Source organism: Balaenoptera musculus, chromosome 7, assembly GCF_009873245.2.
Source record: "Balaenoptera musculus isolate JJ_BM4_2016_0621 chromosome 7, mBalMus1.pri.v3, whole genome shotgun sequence".
NCBI lineage: Eukaryota > Metazoa > Chordata > Mammalia > Artiodactyla > Balaenopteridae > Balaenoptera > Balaenoptera musculus.
Genome location: NC_045791.1, coordinates 63315149 through 63333402, shown reverse-complemented (window position 1 = coordinate 63333402; position 18254 = coordinate 63315149). Strand labels below are relative to the sequence as shown.

General features: G+C 36.8%; 1 protein-coding gene across 2 annotated transcripts in view; it reads left to right on the top strand.

Moving 5' to 3' along the window:
* Nucleotides 1–12694, top strand: part of FRZB (frizzled related protein) — a 34211-nt gene extending 21517 nt beyond the window's left edge. For both annotated transcript variants that reach the window (XM_036858889.1, XM_036858888.1), the window contains 4 exons: nucleotides 3548–3613; nucleotides 7712–7916; nucleotides 8265–8328; nucleotides 11409–12694. In XM_036858889.1, coding sequence (XP_036714784.1) covers nucleotides 3548–3613; nucleotides 7712–7916; nucleotides 8265–8328; nucleotides 11409–11525 — 452 coding nt within the window. In that variant the 3' untranslated portion in view covers nucleotides 11526–12694. The remainder of the gene's footprint in view (nucleotides 1–3547; nucleotides 3614–7711; nucleotides 7917–8264; nucleotides 8329–11408) is intronic.
* The last annotated feature ends 5560 nt before the right edge of the window (nucleotides 12695–18254 follow it).

The window sequence follows — 18254 nt, the reverse complement described above, 5'->3', positions numbered from 1 at the left end:
GATGACTTCCCACCCGGAGCTATGTTTCTAAGAAGCCCCAGTGTTGAGACAGTGAAACTGTTCCCGGCTCAGGCACTGCAGTGCACCGTACGGCAGCTCCCCTGAATTGCAGACCAGGTTCTGTGCAGCACTGGGCATGTTAATCTTACAAACTCCTATCTGTTCTAGGGTGGTAAACTCATGTTCATACTAGGATAATAAACAGTTTTCACTTTCATTAGCAGAGGAGTAGGAGATCTTGGATTCTAGAAGAGTAGCTGAGAGAATCTAGCTAGAGAATATGAGGGAAAGCTGCCCAAGACAGTTTCCTGGTTGTGCTCCACGGATGCTTGTGAGATATAGGACTGCATGTTGTTCTGTGATTCAGGTTGTACTTAATTCTAGACTTCGAGGTGAATGAATTGCTAATATTAAAACTTTCCCCACACTTGAAGAACTCCTTGTCACTTCTTTTACTGTGTCACAACCAACTCCTTTAAATTTTGCCGTATTTTTTCCTTAGATAAGAGCACCAAGGCAGTTCCTTTACACGTTTTTCTTCTCAACAGTGGAATGCAAGCAAATCAATATCTAGTGGTCTTTTGTGCAAAGCTCAGTAAAATAATAGATTTTACTTTGCCACTTAGGGAAAAAATAAGACCTTTTGCCATTGGGAAGCTGGGGGAGGGAGACTAGTGGCAAAATTATTGGTGAATTAAAGTAGATATGATGATAATGCAACTGGCCCAATAAAAAGTCTGAGAAATCAACTATTGGTAGTAAAATAAAAAGAAGCTGTTGCAGTCTGATTTAGGGTGGCTGGTACAAAAAAATGTAGTGAATAATGCATGCAGTGTATTCCTCTATGATTTTTTTTTTTGACCATTTCCCAGTTCTTGGGCTTTTGGAGACGTATATGTAGATGTGGGTAGAAATACTTTAGAAAAGGGATAATCTTCCAGATATGTTGATCTAAGATACACTTTTCATGAAAACCTTCAGATATGAATGTTTGAGTTGAGTTAGCATAAATAAGTGAAAGTTCTTCTGTATTTGAGCCTTGTGGATATGAAATTCCACTCCTCCTTATTACTCTGTTATTTTTTGAGCTACTAGTTACTTCAACCAGACAGATATTTGCTGATAGCAAGAGCTAAGGTTTGGAGCATAGGAAAGTTTTCAAACATATAGTATGGCATTGCCACCTCTGAGGCCAGCAGGAGAAACAAGTGCATTGAGTAGGAACAAAATTTAGTCCCAAGAAAATAATTACTTAGGTCATTAGCTATTAGGAAAGAGACTAGCTAATACATGTAGTTGTACAATTGGTTGTGGAAACACCTACTTAAAATCTTCCTAAATTGTTTTATGATATAATTTTTTTGAAAAATCTCTGCCTGGAAAGTGTTTTGGAATCCATTTTTTATGCTTCAAGCAAAGTTATACGGTAACAACATCATATTAGATGCAATCCAGTAACAGCTGGTGTATTTTTGCCAAGAATTTTTTATTAGAACATGTGCAATTTTCTGAAGAATTACAAACATGTAGATAATTTATCTACATTCATTATTTTTAATGAATGAATATCTATTTTTAAAGAGATAGAAAAGCATAAGTGAATTGGGAGATTGGGATTGACATATATACACTAATGTGTATAAAATAGATAACTAATAAGAACCTGCTGTATAGCACAGGGAACTCCACTTTGCTGTATAGTAGAAACTAACACAACATTGTAAAACAACTATACCCCAATAAAAAAATTCTTTTTAATTAAAAAATATATAAAGAGATAGAAAAGCATAAATCCATATCTACATATGGGTGAGGATAATTTGTAAGTCAAAGACCATAACATATATTTCTTCAGAAATAATGTCAATCTCAAGAACATCTCTCTTTTAAAAATGTGTAATATTTTGGTACAAAATAAAACAGTAGAACTAGATCACTTTCTATTCTGTTTTAAATGGGAATACAAATGTCTTGCTAATAAGAAAGTTATTTTTTGAAGAGTCTTCTTCAAACTAGCAACCAGCACTGATGTTACGTATGGTTTATTGGGCTGAGATTGTTCTTCCACAAAAATAGTGTTAAAAATGACCTGCAGAACAAGAGAATTGCTGTGTGTAGCACTGAGGACACCCTCACTTCTCTCCTGGGTGAGAACAACAGCACTGCTGCTCCTGCTTTGGAGACCAGCACCTGCCCCCAGTAGAGACGCTTATTTCTAGAACTGAAAAGCGGGTAGTGAGGTGTTACATCCCTTGGGACTACTACTTCAAAGCATGTTATCTGTGAGTTCAACCGGAAATAACATTTATTTTGATTAGAAAACACAATGTCAAATGGTCAAGGAAAGCTTCTGCCTTTTATTAGTCTCCGTGCTAACATAAAACACTTTTTAAACAAAAATTTTTTGTTGGCTTCTTTTCTGTGTTTCCTGTGTTCGTTTTTCCTTTTTCTGTGTGAAAATAGAAGAAACACATACCATTTCATCTTAAATGAAGCTTTCTCAGGGGTACTATTTTAAAGAAATCTTTACATAAACTAAAATGCTTTCTAAGGTAATTGTGTATTATTTCCTATTTTTATATTGACTTTAATGACTAAGAATTTACTATGATGTATACATATTATGATGTATGATGTATATATGTTGTATATTTCTTAGCTAAGTCATCTATAAACAGTATAGTAATCTACTCTCCAAGATGTTAAATGATTTATCCAATACATGAAACATTTTGAGATAATTACGTTTATTACATACACCTGTATTATGTCACATAGAATATGTGTTCTGGTCACCACTCACCAGATATTTAAAAAGCACAGAACTTCTCATTTTGAAATATGTATCTAGTAATTTCTGCCAATACACATAAAAATACCATTGAGTTTAATAGCAGTTATTCTGCCTGTAGAAAGTAGTCATGATAATCACTATGGTGTACACCTGAAACAAGTATAATATTGTAACTCATTTATACTTCAGTTAGAAATTTAAACCATAAAAATTTTAAAAATTAAATAAAAAAGAAGGAACTCATGCCTCTTCAATAAGTTCACTGGGTTATAACAATACCTGCTTATCTCACTGAGTTGCTTTTAGATCCGGAAACTAATATTTGGAGGGGTGCTGTGTAATCTGTAAAATGTCTATGAATGCAAGTGGTCTTGCACAGGGGTAAACCAGTTACCTGAGCATAAGCATAAATTGCCTCTCAGTTGGCATTGATTCTTCTGCCACAAGCACTAAGCGTGTCTCTTTCAGGACTCTGGAGTCATGCTCTCCTCCTGCATGGTGGTGAAGTGTTTCCTCAGGATCTGGGTGGTTTGTTGGAGAGTGGGATCTTATGAGCATTTGACATTGAATAAGAGGCTATGTAGCTAGAATAAACGTGAATGTAGTTCCAGGAGAAAGAGACCAGACACGTAGAATTGCTAAGAGCCTCCTTGCTGCCGAACTTGGATCTAATATTACCAAAAAATGTGCATAAACAAAAGAAAGCTGATGTTGAAGTTTTGCTTATAATACATAAAATGTTATATTTTTTAGAACGCTGCAAATGTAAACCTATCAGAGCTACACAGAAGACCTATTTCCGAAACAATTACAACTATGGTAAGGCTAACTCATGACTGATTTATAAACTGCTGAGTTAAGAAAGGATGTGTATGTGTGTGTAAATAAGAATGAGGCTTAAAAACAAACAAGGACAACTTTTTTTTTGATTGATTTATTTAATTGATTTATTTTTGGCTGCATTGGGTCTTCATTGCTGTGCGTGGGCTTTCTCTGGTTGCCTCGAGTAGGGGCTCGGGTGGGGTGTGCAGGCTTCTCGTTGCCGTGGCTTCTCTTGTCATGGAGCACAGGCTCTAGGCACATGGGCTCAGTAGTTGTGGTGCACCGGCTTAGTTACTCCGTGGCATGTGGGAATCTTCCCGGACCAGGGCTCAAACCCGTGTCCCCTGCATTGGCAGGTGGTTTCTTAACCACCGCACCACCAGGGAAGCCCCAACAGGGACAACTTTTAAGAGCAAACTCTCCCTGTTCCAAACAACTAAACGGTCTCACAAGGGGACCATTCTCAACAAATGCTTGGTTTTTTTGAAGCATATCAGGCAACATTGCTGGCATCTTGGAACCATGCAATTAAGTACACAGAGATACATTTCAAAACAGATGGGAGGGACTCTTCCCTTTCTGACAGGCCAGGGAGGATTTGGAGCTGCAGTGGGTCATCAGTTGTGATTTACGGGGGTGAACAGTAAGTGGGGTAAACAGAGGAGCATTTCAATGCATATGAGTGGTTAAAAGAATCAAACTGGGTTTCTTCAGTCTAACTGATGGAAAACATTGACAGAGTTGAAAAGTAACACAAAAGTTGTTAGTATTCAATTAAGGAAATGTTTTGTTATCTAGCCTGACCTAGACATCTGATATTCTGATAAACAAAATATTAATTGAAGAGCTACCATTCTAAATGTAGCTGACAAATTTAACTGGAAGAGGAAAAAGTCTGCTGCCTCTGTGCCAAGTACTGTGTTAGGTGGTTTCCATACACTATCTTATGTGATTTTCTCAACTGCGCAATGAGACGTTCTATTATCCTTATTTTATCAATGATTATTGAACCTAAGTTGTCTTTCCTTTGATTATTCAGAATTACTTTTGGGTACTGGGATGCTTCAGAGTCACAAATATCAATTACCGTTATATTTCAAAGGGTCAATTAATAGAGTTTTCCAGTTGATAAAATAAGGAACAAATCAGTATTTGCTGTATTCCATAGGCATTTTATTATGATTTCCCCCCCCGGCATTTATGAGATTAATAAAGTTCATGTTACTGTCTCTGTCGATGCTGAGCAAATGAATAAACATGGCAATTAAATAGATTTTTAAAGGCACCTACATTATTAAAATGAGGGCTTTATTATTGAGTTTACATGCCCTACTTTAGAGAATATAGGATATACACAGCAGACTTATCCTACTTTTATAATTTTGGGAATTGTATGGAGAGAAATGGGTAAATCTCTGTAAGAGTAATATTTGATATCTTTGAGAATACTGTGTATTGAAAGGTATCAAGTAAAAGATTCAGTGTAGTTAAATCTCTTTAAAATAAATACACCTAGTTTCTCAAGTTTTTCTTCAATGGAATCAATTTTTATTTTTTGTTTACTAACATCTTTAGAGGAATCTATAGTTTCTCTTAGCCAATGGTAGACACACTTTCCAAGGTTGAAATGTTTACCTAAGATGAGCCTGGCTGCTCACCTGAGGACCCTCTCCTCTACAAAGTGATATGAAATATCACAAGAAAAGGGAAGTCTTAATTTTTAGGAGGTTAGCTTTGTAAGACTGAAAAATGCTATATGAACTTTTAAGTACGGTTATATTAAAAACAAAAGCATGATAGAAATTTTATATTGGGGAATTTTAGTTGAATTTATATTTATTTTACTTATTAATTTTTACTATACCCAACCTTCTTAGTGCTGCAGTGGTTAGTGCTGCTATTTTTGTTAAAAGATAAAATACTACTGGTTACAAGTCATGGGAAGAGAAAATCAGCAACGAGGTAGCTGAGTGAAAATTACAACCGAAAATGGGATACAGAGCACAGTTAATGGAAAAAAGATAATTTCTTTCTCATAGCCAAACAATAACTAGATTGCTCATAGTTTAAGGATTTTCACTTGTCTGAGGCTTACTCAGAGCTTCTTTGGGGAAGGCAGGCACTGAAATGATTAAATAGAAGGAAAAACCCTGCAAAGAAAATACATTTTAAATTCCAAAATATGTTGATTTTTGTCTTTCTTAAATATCTACATGTGTCTACTGAGAAAACAAAGTGGGGATGGGAGCATTTGATAATTCAGATAAAACCTCTGCTTCATTCAGATTAATTCAGTTAAAAGCTCTTGAGCTTTAACAAAATTGCTTGAATAATAAAGTAAGTCTTGTAGAGAGAGATTTATTTTGGAGTGGGTACATGTGCTAAAAATTTCTAATGAAAATAGTAGACACACTGGGTAAATAAATCATTAGTTTGAGAAGGTTTGCACAGTTCACTAATCTGTGATAGTTGATGAATGCTATGAAGCACATTCACATAAGCCAGGACGCACAAAAATGTCTGCTAGCTGGGGTTGTGAATCTATCATCTGATTCTCCCAAATGACATTTCAACAAGGGCAATCTTATCTTTTGTTAAAATAAGAGTAGAACACTAATAAAAAGGGACTCCTTCACTCACAAATCACACCAAGCAGGGACAGCTGGGCAGTTACATTTTGCTTAGTATAAGCTCTCATACTTGAGACAACTAATTCTCTGAAGATTGAAATACCTGTGAAGCAAAAATGAGGTTTTGTCCTAAAGTTTTTAGAATTAGTAGCTTAATTTTTATTGTATGTGTCTTGTACTGGTGGAATGTTATTGAATAAGTTTCTGTATGGAATTGGGGCATTGACGGGAGGCAATGGCTTATTAGCTGGCTTTATATTTTCACGGATTACTTTTTTCTTTGTAGTTCTAAACACCTAAAATATGTGGGAAGGGACTCAGATGAAAGTAGTTTACAGATATATGCCTAAGAGGCTTTCAAAAAGTACATTCATTTAGATATGTTGTGTTTTCCTCTGTATAACATCCATGGATATTGAACTAGAGCAATGAGGCTGCCTGGTCAAAAGCCACTGGCTTCTTACTAATTGACATTTTTGCTTCTTCTTAGGCTTTTTCAAACTCCCCCTTTAGGAAAAAAAAAAGTAAAAAGCTCATTTACCAGAAGTAGGAATCTAAAGAATTTGGCTCTTCCAAAGGAGAGAAATACAGAAAAGAAGGAGAACTGTACTTTCTAGATTCTGAGTCAAATACTTTGACTTTGCAACTGAATTATTTCTAAGGCAGTTTGTCTTTACATTGAGAAGTCAAGCCGAGTCTTATAAGTTGGGTGCTAGAATATCCCTTGAGAGAGGTAAATTAATGCAATTGACATAGTAGACCACATTCCATAGCACATGAGTGGTGACAGTTTTTATTCAAAAAGAAAATGCAGTATACCTTAAGGAGGGTATGAAAGATAATCTATACTGAAACAAAGGAAGAAAGGAGCCGACATCTGAACAGTGAGCTAAGATGAGGAAGGTGGAAAGATCGAAGAACAAGCTTGGGAACACCGTAGAACAGAACAACTTTACGACACTAAAGAAAACCCCAACTCTTTAGAAAATCTATTAATAGACCCTATAGAAGAATGCTGACAAAGCAACAAAGAATATTTAAGTACTAGGTCTTTACATATAGTGAAATTAATATAGTTTAAATTCTTCTTGGCACAATTGAAACTGCACATATACATATACACACAACCAAAAAGAAATTTTGAAGGAAAATTACATCCAGATTCAATCTTTGCTTATCTAAATGGTTTCTCACCATGAAATACATGCACACATGTATGCTTATATACACACAAATATAAACTTACATGCAAAGGGGATCAGGGCTGAACATTAAGGGGGCAGGTGTGTTGTGTAGTGTGTCACTCACTACTGTCTAAGGTGAAAATATATGGTTGACTTTTCCTCTCTATTCTTTGAGCATTAAGTGGATATGAATTGACTAGAAAGAAGCCTATGTATCTTTTTTGAATGCAGTGCCTATTGTGTATCATATTACCACATCAGCTTTATTGTCTTTTATCCAGTCATTCGGGCTAAAGTTAAAGAAGTAAAGATCAAGTGCCATGATGTGACTGCAGTAGTGGAGGTGAAGGAGATTTTAAAGGCTTCTCTGGTAAACATTCCAAGGGACACTGTTAACCTTTACACCAGCTCCGGTTGCCTGTGTCCTCCACTTAACGTCAATGAGGAGTATCTCATCATGGGCTATGAAGATGAGGAACGCTCCAGGTAATTCACTCCTTAAGGATTCAGAATAATGACTCCTGGGTTCTTACTTTGGGATCTATCTACCTTCTGGGGGATTAAAGATCAGTTTTAGTTGGATCCTTCAATTTCATGTATTGGATACAAAAGTATATGTGGGAAATTTGTGGGTGTGCATTTTTCTGGGGAAAGGGATCATAACTTCATTTGTTCTTAAAGGGGTCCATGACTCCCGATTAGTTAGAATTACTGTTCTAAAACTTGGCTTTCCTAGTCTAGTATAAACAGTTAAGTCTTTCTGACAATGATTCCTTGTACTTTTCAGTAATATATTTTAACATTTCAAAAATGGTTGCTTCTTTAAAAATATAGATTACTGTTGGTGGAAGGTTCTATTGCTGAGAAATGGAAGGATCGACTTGGTAAAAAAGTTAAGGTAAGCCTAAATTTTATGTTCAAAATGATAAACAGAAAATAAAAGTAGAAAGACAGTCATTTGTCATTTAAACAAAATAGCTGCCCTCAACTTCATGAGAAATATTAAAACCTGATACATATATATTTAATATTCCAAGAACTGAGTTTGTCTGTAATGTCTGTTTCATTTAAGGAGCAAATTCTCTGTGTGTGTATCAGAGATCTAACTACAGCTGCCTAACTTCTCACCATGGGAAGTCTAGCTGTAGTTAGTCCAGCCCTGCTCTGGTGGCTCCCCATTATCATTAGGGCTCCAGGCTCCATCTAGCTTACGGATCTGTCATTTTTAAAGATATTGCTTCCATATTCAAGGTTAGCTGGACGTCACAGGGTGGCTGCCCTACCTCCACATCACACCTACATTTCAGGGAGAAAGAAAAAGGAGGTAAAAATAGATTCCAAGCATCCTACCTAGCAATTTTACTTAGGACTGGGTCTCCTGTCCATCCCTAGCTGCAAGAGAAGCTGGAAAATGTAATTTTTTTAGCTGAATATGTTGGTTCCTTGAACAATTGCAGTTCCGTGAGTCAGAGAAGAAGGGGAGAATAAAGCTTGGGTACAAAACTGCCAATATTGTCCCAATGCATAGACACCAGTTCCTATGTACAAGGTGCAGCCGCATTCATCTGTATGTAAGAGATCTGACCAAATTAGGTCCTTAGAGCAGAAACATAGCTTGATTTTTAATCCAATGACTCTTAGATTCTGTAAGTGATGAATTTAAAAATAAATCACAGTAAGTCACTTTATTATAGAAGGTTCCATTTCCCCTTACTAAGCAAATCTGTTTCAACAAAAGGAATGTGGGGAGTATGCACAGAAGGGCAAAGAATCAAAAACCGTGTGTGTGTGTGTGTGTGTGTGTGTGTGTGTGTGTGTGTGTAGTGGGCAGAAAGGGGGGGAGGGGAGAGTGGGAATTGTACCAAACATAATACATCCTCTTCCCTCTTTGAGTCTGAAGGCTTGGGAAACATTTACAAGGGTAAGTTAAACAACCCCAGGCAGTTTATCTTATACACCTGGCACTTGACACAGCAGACACATTTCAGTTTAAGTGACCTACAAGAAACGTAGAGGGCATTATTTTGCAGGGAGAAAATACCCTCCAGAAAGCTCTCCCCCCCCACCACCCCAGTATTTTGTCAAAAGTGAGATGTATTTCAAGTTCAGACTCATGAGAATCCTCTATTTGTATCTCTCTTCAATTTGTTTGGTGTCTGTTAAAAAGTAGCTCTTCTTCAGTGTGTTGGAATCTCTTACTGTCCTTTTAATTCCGTTTTCTGCTTGCTAATGCAGAACAGGAATTTGTCCTAAATTCCTGTACCAGTTGGAAGAGCTTTCAACATCATTGCTGCAAAGCATATAACACGGCTTGCTGCTTCTCTTTTGGTACCAAAACAATTATCATCGTGTAAAGACCCAGGACACATGGTGTGTTTGTCCTTTTTCCTAGTAAGGCAAAGATATTTTCCATTGCTTTCTACAGGGAACTCACAGTTATTATTGTGAACTCATTTATATTTTCAGTCTGGATTTAAACATGCTGAAGGGAAGAAATAACTTGAACAATTTTTAATTCATACGCAGAACTCAGGGTTAAAGACCATAAATGGGAAACCTCTTTTGGCTAGAATTACTGAGATTCTTACTGTAGTTTTCCAGTCAGTTCTGAAGATGTAAAAAAGAGTTTTAGGGAGGATACTGTTTTTTTTAAATAAGAGTTGTCCTTTTCAGCTGATTTTTTTTGCTCTCAGGGATAGATCAAGAATTAAATAAAGACTTTTTTATGGTTTTGCAATGCAAATTTTTTTTAAACCTAAGTCTCTGTAATAGCAGGTTGTTCAAATCAAGATATTTGGCCTGCCTTGGGGAGCTGAAATTCGGACTTTTTTTTAATATGAAAATCCAGTAAGATTGTAGAGTTAAGTGTGCTAAAATGAAGAATTACTTTCAGTAATTTCAGTAATTGAAAATAGAGAATTTGTTATCTACTAAGAATTTTATACATTTTTCATCTGTGAATCTTCAGAACACTAAGCAGATGCTAGAATTAATTCTAATATGTAAATGATAAGGTCTAGTAAGTCCAAGAATCTTCGAATGGTAACTGATGGAGTTAGAATTTGAACTTGGGCCATCTGACATTAGCTCCTTGCTGTTCAAAGTGTGGTCCCTGGGCCAGCAACATTGGCATCACCTGGGAGCTTGTTAGGTATAAAAATCTTGGGCCCCGTCCCAGACCCACTGAATGAGGATCTGCAATTTTAACAAGATCTCCAAGTTATTTCTATATTCATTGAAGTTTAAGAAGTACTGCTATAGCCCTTATTCTTATTTACTACCTGTAATACCATAATATAACTTCTTTTTAAATTATTATATTCAATAATGTAAACATTATTGAAATTGTTAGTATGAAATATTAATAAACTTGATTGTAGTTATTAGAAACATTGGTGATGTCTGCTTTGTAAAACGTAGAATGAGGGCAGAACTTTGTTCTGTTTTGTTGCACTTGGTAGATATTATTTAGGAAATATTTTTAAGGGACTCTACCCCCTCCCCCCATTTTCATTTTTTTCACTGCTCAAATCACACAGGTTTAAAAGGCTGTGTTTTTACGAGTCATAAGAGAGGAAAATAAAAAGTAGCCCTTTCTTCAAATTCTCTCTGTAAATCTTCCATTGGTTGGTCACCCATGAAGTAAGTACTAGACTTGTATATGTTACCTCAGGAAATACCCACAGATATCAATGTATATTTGTGTCACCGTTTATTGGAGATTTTAAGTTTAAGATTTGATATGAAAGCATTACTGATACATTACAAGTGGCCAATTTTGTGCTTTTTCAAATCAAAGAATTATGTTTCTATAGCGTCCATCTCATTGTTACCCTGGGATATAGATTTTATACTTTTGGAAAAGTAGTAAAATGCTTTTGAGATCTGATTTTGCAGTCTTACTCAGTTGTTAGAATAATAGAAGTGATGACCCTGGTAGTATGTGCTTGTGACCATTTTCTGTTTTAAATTTCACAGCGCTGGGATCTGAAGCTCCGTCATCTTGGACTGAATAAAAGTGATTCTAGCCATAGTGATTCCACTCAGAGTCAGAAGTCTGGTAGGAACGCTAACCCCCGGCAAGCGCGCAACTAAATCCTGAAATGCAGAAAATCCTCAGTGGACTTCCTATTAAGACTTGCGTTGCTGGACTAGCAAAGGAAAATTGCACTATTGCACGTCATATTCTATTTTTTAACCACAAAAATCAGGTGGTAACTGATATTACTTCTATTTTTTCTTTTGTTTTCTGCTTTTCTCCTTTCCTCCATCCCTACTCCCCTTTTTTGTGGTCTGGGTGCAGATCCTTAAATATATTATATGTATTCTATTTCACTAATCATGGGAAAACTGTTCTTTGCAATAATAATAAATTAAACATGTTGATACCAGGGCCTCTTTGCTGGAGTAAATGTTAATTTACTGTTCTGCACCCAGATTGGGAATGCAATATTGGATGCAAAGAGTGATTTCTGGTATACACAGAAAGCTAGATAGGCTGTAAAGCATACTTTGCTGATCTAATTACAGCCTCATTTTTGCATGCCTTTTGGGCATTCTCCTCACGCTTAGAAAGTTCTAAATGTTTATAAAGGTAAAATGGCAGTTTGAAATCAAATGCCACACAGGCAAAGCGATCAAGCACCAGGAAGCATTTATGAGGAAACGACACGCAAGATGAATTATTTGCAAGATTGGCAGGAAGCAAAATAAACAGTGTTAGGAGCTGGGGAAAGAGCATTTTGCCTGATCAAGAAGCACAACTGAAACCAGTAGCTGGTTGGGGTGTTAACAGCAGCGTTTCTCTTTTGGCAACACATTCGATTTGTTTGTGAATATATTAATCAGCATTAGGGAAGTGAATTATAACCAGACATCAGCTGTTATCAGCATGGCTCTGTTTAATTTGCTTCCTTTTAGATAAACCCATTGGTGTAACTCTTTTTTTTCTTCTTCTTTTAAAATAAATCTCACTTGCTGCATTTGACCAGGAAAAGAAAGTGTGTAAGCATATGCACCAGGGTGTTATTCTTTTAAAGATATGGGGCTCTCTAAAATGCTGTAGTTGCAGGATGGTAAAACGTGCAAGATTCTGGGTGTGGGTGTGTCTGTGTGTGTTAGCGTGGGGTGTGTGTCCGTACACTCACACCCAAGCTGAACTGAATTACAGGCCTGTGCAGTGGCCTGCACTTTATCATTTGGATTTGTGCTGTTTAATGCTCAGTAAAATATGCTTAATAAAAGGAATTACGGTTGTCAGGAGAGAGGTGACTCTGACTTTTGAAACAAATGCTCATTCTCATTACCCAAGCTGCAGTGGGGTCCCTCCGGGGACCATGGGGAACAAATCATGCTCTCACTTCTTCCTCCAGCAGGGGTTCTTTAGAGCCTGTGCCCATCACTTGACAGTCTCATTCTCTTAAATTTACATTTTTGATATTAGTATTAATAGAACCAAATTTCTAAGCTGTGGTATGCTGAAAAGAAAACACTTATTAAGCAAATGGTGCTGTTTCCTTCTACAAGGACAAACATGTAAGAATGAAATTCATTCCTGAACAAAAGTTCCCTAAAATGGTAAATAACAATTCATCTAAATTCCCTCTTTTGGAAGTAAGAGAACATCCTTGCCTCCTGACTGACCCCCAAACCCTAACCATTTCCACAATCCCAGAAGAAGGAGTTCTCACCTTTGCCTACATCAGGACCACATAGTCTTTGAGCTGCCATATGGTTGCTTTCAGGTATTTTCACCATCTGCCCTTTGGGCTTTACTCTCAGATGGCTAAGAGAGGGTCATTTCTTTCCAGATGCTGCTGTTGTAGCCCACAAAGGGGAGTTTGGGTGTCACGGGGTAGTAGTAAAGTCCCACAGTGGATGAACTGCACCTCAGTATCTCTCGTCCTGACCTCAACTTGAGCTTCAAGGACTGAGGACTGGAAACTAGCACTTCTGCCTCTTCCTGTTTCTCTCATGCCTTTTTCATGTTCATGAGGGAAGAAGGGCAAGAACCGGCTGCAGGAGATTTAAAGGAATTGGTTTCTCAAATCCACAAAATGTCATCAACTCTTCCAAACCATAGTAAGAGGAATTTTAAGTAGCAAAATCTTTTGAGGTACAATGAAAGCCACAGCTGTTTGCAGCTCCTGCAGGTTTCTTTTTTTTGGGGGGAGGGCAATAATATTTGTGTAGAGATTTGACACAATTTATGTTCAATACATATACAATTGTGATATTTATAAGCAAAAGAGGACCAGAGTTTTAGATTCAGCTGTGTTTTTTTCCACCTTCCATTCTGCTCATCAGTACGAGCCTCTGTCAGCTACAGTTTCTAATGGTATAAGGTCCCTGAATAAAGTACATTTGCTTTTTCAGTTTGATAGTTGCAATATCTCCATTAATAAATTATGTATAGGCCTATTTTGGAGGATGACATGATTTTTTTTATCTTAATGGTCACGTTTCTAACCAGACTGCAAAATCATTTCTACTCTGTAATTGCCATAATATAAATACATCTAATTAATGCCCCTCTACAGGCTTTTCTGACAAGTATTAACTTTCAAAGCCACTAAAAATTTAATATATATGCCTCCTTGTCAGTAAGCTTGAGATCTACAAAATTAATTTAACATTTCTTTGGAAAATTTTGTTCACTTTCAGGATTTTAATTTTCCTAGCCAAATAACAACACTAAAAATGTTAGACGCATGTTGAATAAACTAGCAAAAAGTACAATAACAGCAAACTTGGATTCTCCTCATGGATACGTGAGTATTTTACTGTGTCACGTCCAGAGTGTAATCTGATTCGGTGCCATATGTTGCACTGAGCATTGGAGGTGGGGTGAGACAAAGCCATGTCATTCCACATCTGTTATAGATTAAGAAGGCAAATACAAAAATTGTAATCACTGTGAGTAAATAGCACTACTTATTGTCTTCTGCAAGAAATTATTTGCTATTATTTTTCAACAAGTAAAATGAAAAATTAAATGTTTCAAGAGTGATGTTTATTTAGACTGAATTTTAATATTTTAATAATACAAGCTTTCAAGAACATGGGTAAAAGTGAGGTAAAGTGGAGATTTCTAATACTGTTATTGAAATCCAACCGATAGAATTTTAAAATATGGTTGCCAGCTGTACTAATATTACCAAAAACAGTATAATTATGCCTTTGATAATTTACCTCTTTGGGATAATAATGTCTAACAGTGGCTCGAGTGCTCTGCAAAACATTTGGCATGTGTATTACCTCATGTAATCCTTGGAAGTCTGTGAAGGAGGAATTGTTATTTCCATTTACAGATGAAGAAATCAAGAATTTAGAACTTCAGAGTTATGTAAGTAGCAGAGCTGGGCCTCAGACCATCTTATTCCCCAAGTTATATGTTTTTCACCATTGAAATTACTGATAAAATGTTAAGTGCTTCCTGACATAAACACCCAGCAGTGCCATCAACCTGAAACTACAGCTGCCCTCACTCCTTTTTCCTTAGAGACATTCAGTCATTCAAAATGGTCCCCTTATCACATCTCGAAAAGAGCTTTGTTAAGGCACCTGGATTCAAATTCTCACTTTGCAACTTACTGGCTGTTTAGTCTACACTCCAAGTTTTAAGATCAGGTGAGCTGAGCTGGGTGGAGCCTGTTGGCCAGTGCCTAGAGCATGGGAGGTGCTTAATAAGTGTCAGAATCATTCCACCTTTTACTCCTGAATACTTTTATGAGGTACTCAGTTCTCAAACAGTTCTCTCGCGAGTGCTTAACGCAAGAAGAAAAGCAGCTTCCAAGAGATCCTACCCCCTGCCCTGTTCTCTTTCCTCCATCTTTACGATGCCAGACTCAGAAAAAGTCCCCCCAACTCATCCTCAAGTTGAAGATGATTGAAATCGTCTTCCTTTACCTCCTCCAGCCAGGTAGATGTGCTTAGAAAGCAACATGATCAGGAGACTAGATGAATACTCAATCAATTTTGAAAAAGATAAGATTTTGTAAAAACAACATAGTAGTCAATTCTACAAATACTTACATCACTGATACAAAGTTATTTCAAATGTGATTTATTTTGGAAATCAACCAGAATACTTCTCCAATCACTTTTAAATATAGAGGATGATACAACTATAGAAAGCGTCATATCTTTATGCTGTTCATCTCGATGGAGATGTCAACTTCCAGATTAATTCACTTATTAATCTTTCAACTTTTAAGTGGAATTGGACTTCTATACTTTACTGTTATCTATGATAAGTAATAAATTATTTCACATCAAGGAGCGAAGCAGGTCAAACAATTTTCTCTTAATGTTATTGGTAAAAGTTTGGCTCTCCAAAAAAGGTTTTTGCTCCTGGTTTAGGTGAGCAAGGAGAGACCTCTTGCAAAGATACACGTTCTCAATATGAGTTGAATTTTGTCGGAGGAGCTTCTTGGTGTTTTTCATTTCCTAGGGAGTTCCAGAAGTACTAAAATTATATCGAGACAAAGTGTTTATGTTTCAAAAGTGCAGGCTCTGCATTCCAGGCTACACACTGAGGGTTCTCAAAACAGAGGCAGCTTTTACTGAAACTTGGAAATAAGAATAACTCACAAGGGCTTGGACTAGTACATACTGGAAAAATAGAAGATAACCTAAGAGCCAGCTGAAAAAGGGAACAACCTAACCCAGGGATTGCAGGGTAAATACTTAAGGCTTTGTGGGTCACACAGTCTCTGTTGCAAGCTCTGCCACTGAGGCTCAAAAGCAAACTTGACAATGCATACATGAGTGAGCATGGTGGTGTTCCAATAAAACTGTATTTACAAAAACAGGAGGTAGGCTGGCTTTAGCCCTTGGGTTGTAGTTTGTCTATCTTTGTGGATCTAGTCAAATGCTCCCTGACTAGTTTGAATTATTTTATCATTTGATGGACTTAATGAAATAGGTGGTTTTGGTAGCATAGAGAAATTAACTACTAAGAAAAGTTAGATTTGTGCTTAAAAAGACTTTGCCTAAAATTTTACCATTAGAAATTCAGTTTATGGGTTGAACATTGTTCTCTTTAGGAACCTGCTTAAAATGCAAGTGCTTGGGAAACATATCAAGTCAGCATTTCTTTAGTATTAATTAAGTAGCTAGGACCAAAAGAGGCCCTAGAAGCTGCACGAGAGCACATAGTGCCTAGAGTAAAGAAAAGGGGATTGAAAGGGGAGAGCTATGAAAGGGAGGTGTTTGTCTCCCTGCTTTAAACAATTATTCATAGGATCCATTTGACCACCCAATAATATTTTTGTTGTTGTTGTTCCTACAAAGGCACATTCTTTAGGAATAATGTTCTGCATGAATGAGTGCTTAGATATCCAGACAGAGAGTGCCACTTCGGTTACTACACACCCATTCAACAAACACCTATTTTGTTGCAAGGCTCAGGGCTAGGAAATGAAGGTAAGACGTGGAATAGGATAATCCAGCAAGGAAAATCCACATATAATACAAAATGGTAGAATCTACAAAAGAAGCAAGAACAAAGGGTAATTCTTTTTAAAAGCCCTTCGCACTACCGGTCTCATTTCTCTCTTGCCCTCCCTCCCATTCATTCTAGTTTGGTATATTGAAATGTGTTCCTAGTGCTAGTTATTCCTTAGTTTTAAAGCTGGCATGACAGGAACAGTGGAAAACTACAAATATGGTTGGTAGTTGTCATTTGTAAAAACCTTACTTACTCCTTGCTATTTCCTTAACATTTCCATTTAAGTTGCTAAAAGTAGAAAAAGATACTAGGAAGTGTTGCTCATGCACTAAAACCCCCTTGTGTGTTTAACCCATTCACCATAAGCTTGATTTACAGGGCTTTCCTTGCTTGATGAACCCCACATGCCCCATAATTTAAACATCTTAGTGTGCCTCTCACTGGAGTGCCTTTTTATTTGAATGTAAATTGATTCTGAAACTGCTTCCAATCAGAAGTTTGTGTTTGATACACTGTAGCTTAGAGTGGAATATGGTCTCACCAAGGTCCAGTCTGCAAGGTTTAGGATTGAGGTTCAATTGCCACCATAATTAACCTAGTTCAGGTTAATTTAACCATAAAATATACACTCCAGCTGACTATTTAACCTGCCACAAATAAATGAATAGCATAGATCCTGAGTCACTCAACAAATGAAATGCAGGTTGTTCATATAAATACAGAAGAACCTCAAGTTCATTTCTGGATTTGTGCAGCTTATTCTTTTTTGAGGACTTTGAGGGATTTTTAGTGGAAGGCAGACAAGATTTTTGCAGCATTCTAAACCTGAGAGCAACCCCACTCACCCTTGTCTAGTTCAGGTAAAACCAAATTTAAACCATTTAAGAAAGTGATTTATTTATATCTCTCCCATTCAAAAAGAGTATGCTGGAAGTCATTTAATGATTTCTATTGGTAGATAATTCTAAGGTTTAATAATTATTCCTGCTATTGGCAGGTTACATTGCAGGTTTTAGTGCAAGAAAATGTCAAGATACATGAAATATTTAGCTACAATTATAAAAACTATGCTTTTTTTTTTTTCAAGTACTTGTTTAATACCTTACACTAAATAGCCAAATTGGAAAGTATTTCAGACTTGTTGACTATCATCTTAGTAAATCAGGAAAATTTCAAGTTCTACTTTTCTCCTTCAGATTCAGGAAGGAGTGTGTGAGCTCCAACTACGCCTGGGTTCAGGTGTTAGCTCTCCTTGGAGACAAACTCCAGCCCCTTTCCATGATGCCATTCTCAGAGCCACAGCCTGGAGACTGGGGAAACGTCTTGCGGTGATGAGGACAGGCCAACAGACAAAAATGTGAATATAACGAGGC